Here is a 2,391-nt window from a genome sequence, read left to right on the forward strand (position 1 = left end):
CTGAGTGTTGTGATCCGTTGCCGGACACGAAAAAAGACAAAAAGGAAAAAAAAAAAAAAAAAATGACATTATATATTCGATTTATGCTATGAGTTATGCTGCTTTGAAAGTAAATTTCATACATACTAAAAAAGGGCCAATAATAAAAAAAATCTGTATGCCCATTTCTATATATGATGCTGGTTAATTTCCTCCTTCCACCTTTGGTCAGATGGTCACTTTAAGATGATGTGATACAATTTTTTTTGTGTACATGTTGGGGAGTATCAACAACTATAGAGGGCTTGCAGCTGTAGATATATTTTCTCTGTACAAAAAGGTTTGAAACTAAATTTAATTATCATTTAAAATAAAATTTATTTTTATTAAATGGGTGACAAATTAGTTATATATAGTTTAATATTTCTCATTTTTCTATTTCCTTTTTGAACATCCTAAATATTTTTAAATTAACATGTGCTACTAACTGGCAAGTTTTAGGTCTCATTTTTTTAAAACAGTAAATAAATTATATGGATCCTTATAATTACCATCCATATGAGATAAACATCTCAAACATACTATGGAGAGAAATATCCCACAAAATTCAGAACACTAAATAATGTTACTATTTGAAGATGGATTTTTTTCTTAATGTCCCTATTCTTCAAACTTGCTTGTAGATTTTTCCTATCCTTTAAGGCTCCAGTGTCAAAAAGATTAACACTTTTGAAGCAAACTAAAATTAACAGAAAAATTTAAAACAATTCCACACAGTAAAAACAATTGCTGAAGTGTCTTAAACACTTCATCACAAAAGACTATTTAGAATTTATCATAAATCTATATTCTTACAACATAGTGGGCCAAAGAACCAAAAGTATAAGATCATATGCCAAAATAAAAATAGTATGTCAAAGGAGTGTAATCAGCGTTTTCAGGAGGCTCCCCAGTTTACAGAAATAAGTACTATATTCTCAGGCCTCAAACTTTTCCACCATTAAGAACTTTCATAACTCTAAAAGATACACCAAGGGTCTGTTAAAATATCATTAGAACACATTGTAAAACCACTTAACAGCAAATATGTCTTCCTCGGCTAATCAGAACCGAAAGAATTGTGCATTCATGTAAAAATTGGTGCTACCTTCACTACTGTGGAAAAGCAACTAATCGATCTTATTTTTTAAAGTATCTCCAAAGTGGGAGGCATTTTTTGTAACTCAAACAGTGGTTACACTCAACTTTGGCAGTCTATGAATTTGTATCTTGCTACTGTGATTATGTATCAGACATTTGTTCTCTTGCATCATCACAAGGAGCTTCTTGCCCTTCTCAAGCCAGAAAGGAAATTCACAGGTTTTATTGAGACGGAGGATCCGGAGCTATTACGAACTCTATTACCAACCGGCTATATTTTTAGGCCAAGATTAAACAAAATTAATACCAAGCCTTTTTGTTAATCCTGAGTATGATCTTGCAAAACACTGCACTGTTTAAATTCTCAAACTTTTACAAATCAACCAGTTTTTTAATTAAAGTGGAATCTTGTTTGGTAGGAAGTGCAAGAATTAAGAAAAATCCAGGGCTACTTTCTAGACCCTGCTGGAAATATCCTAACTCACTTACCCAAGAGGCTTCAGGTTCCTCCTGTGAAAAATGAGACTATGAGCTGTCCGCGGATCTTTCACCTAGCTCTAAAAACTGCCTCTTCCTAAATCCGTCGTTAACTTCAGTAACTTACAATAGTATGGGGGGAAGGGGAGGAGGCAGGATAGGGTCTGGCCACAATTTTGAGGACGTAGAAACGGTTTTGGTCAATAATTTGACGTTAGTGCCATTTCCAGGTAGCACTGTCACGAGGAAGAGGGGGTGGCAGGGAAGCCCGCCTTATTGGTCAAGGGTGACAAACTTTGCTGGAATGACTTGTCGCCTGGCTACTGTCGATCATCCCACCCGATTAAGATGGCTTAACATAAATTAGGCCCCGAGGGCACGCCCGCCCAGGGTGCACCTTGGGGGCGCTGGAAGGCCAGTGGTCACCGGGGTGAATGCGGGGTCGCCCCTGGAAACGGGCCCTCAAAAATCCTCAGAGCCCTAACTCCAAAGAAGCACGCCCCGGACCCAAATACTCTTCCCTTCACTCCGGGTTCTTCCCTACCCTTTCCGAAGTCGCGAACAGAACGCTGAACCCAGTTCATCTGAAGCAGAAGGCGGGGGAGTGGGGGGAGTACTAGCGGCGCGGGCGGCAGCCGCAGAAGAGGTCAGGCATTGGGACCAACCAAAATTTGGTGTTTTATGCCCCAACCCAACCGCAGCGCATCCCGTGAAAAGACCTCTTCAGCCGTCTGGGCGAGAGAAACCGGCTGCCTGAGGAGAGACGTGGGGAGGAGGTGCGAGGTCCTTACCCGC

The 2,391-nt window shown here is 39.6% G+C and overlaps 1 protein-coding gene across 1 annotated transcript in view; it reads right to left on the reverse strand.

The window, feature by feature from the left end:
* HIBADH (3-hydroxyisobutyrate dehydrogenase) overlaps positions 1–2,258 on the reverse strand; it is a 127,077-nt gene extending 124,819 nt beyond the window's left edge. The window contains exon 1 of the mRNA XM_008574908.1: positions 2,141–2,258. Within this exon, the coding sequence (XP_008573130.1) occupies positions 2,141–2,180 (40 nt within the window). The 5' untranslated portion in view covers positions 2,181–2,258. The remainder of the gene's footprint in view (positions 1–2,140) is intronic.
* Between the last annotated feature and the right edge of the window lie 133 nt (positions 2,259–2,391).

Source organism: Galeopterus variegatus, unplaced genomic scaffold (genome assembly GCF_000696425.1).
Source record: "Galeopterus variegatus unplaced genomic scaffold, G_variegatus-3.0.2 Scaffold1117, whole genome shotgun sequence".
Classification (NCBI taxonomy): Eukaryota; Metazoa; Chordata; class Mammalia; order Dermoptera; family Cynocephalidae; genus Galeopterus; species Galeopterus variegatus.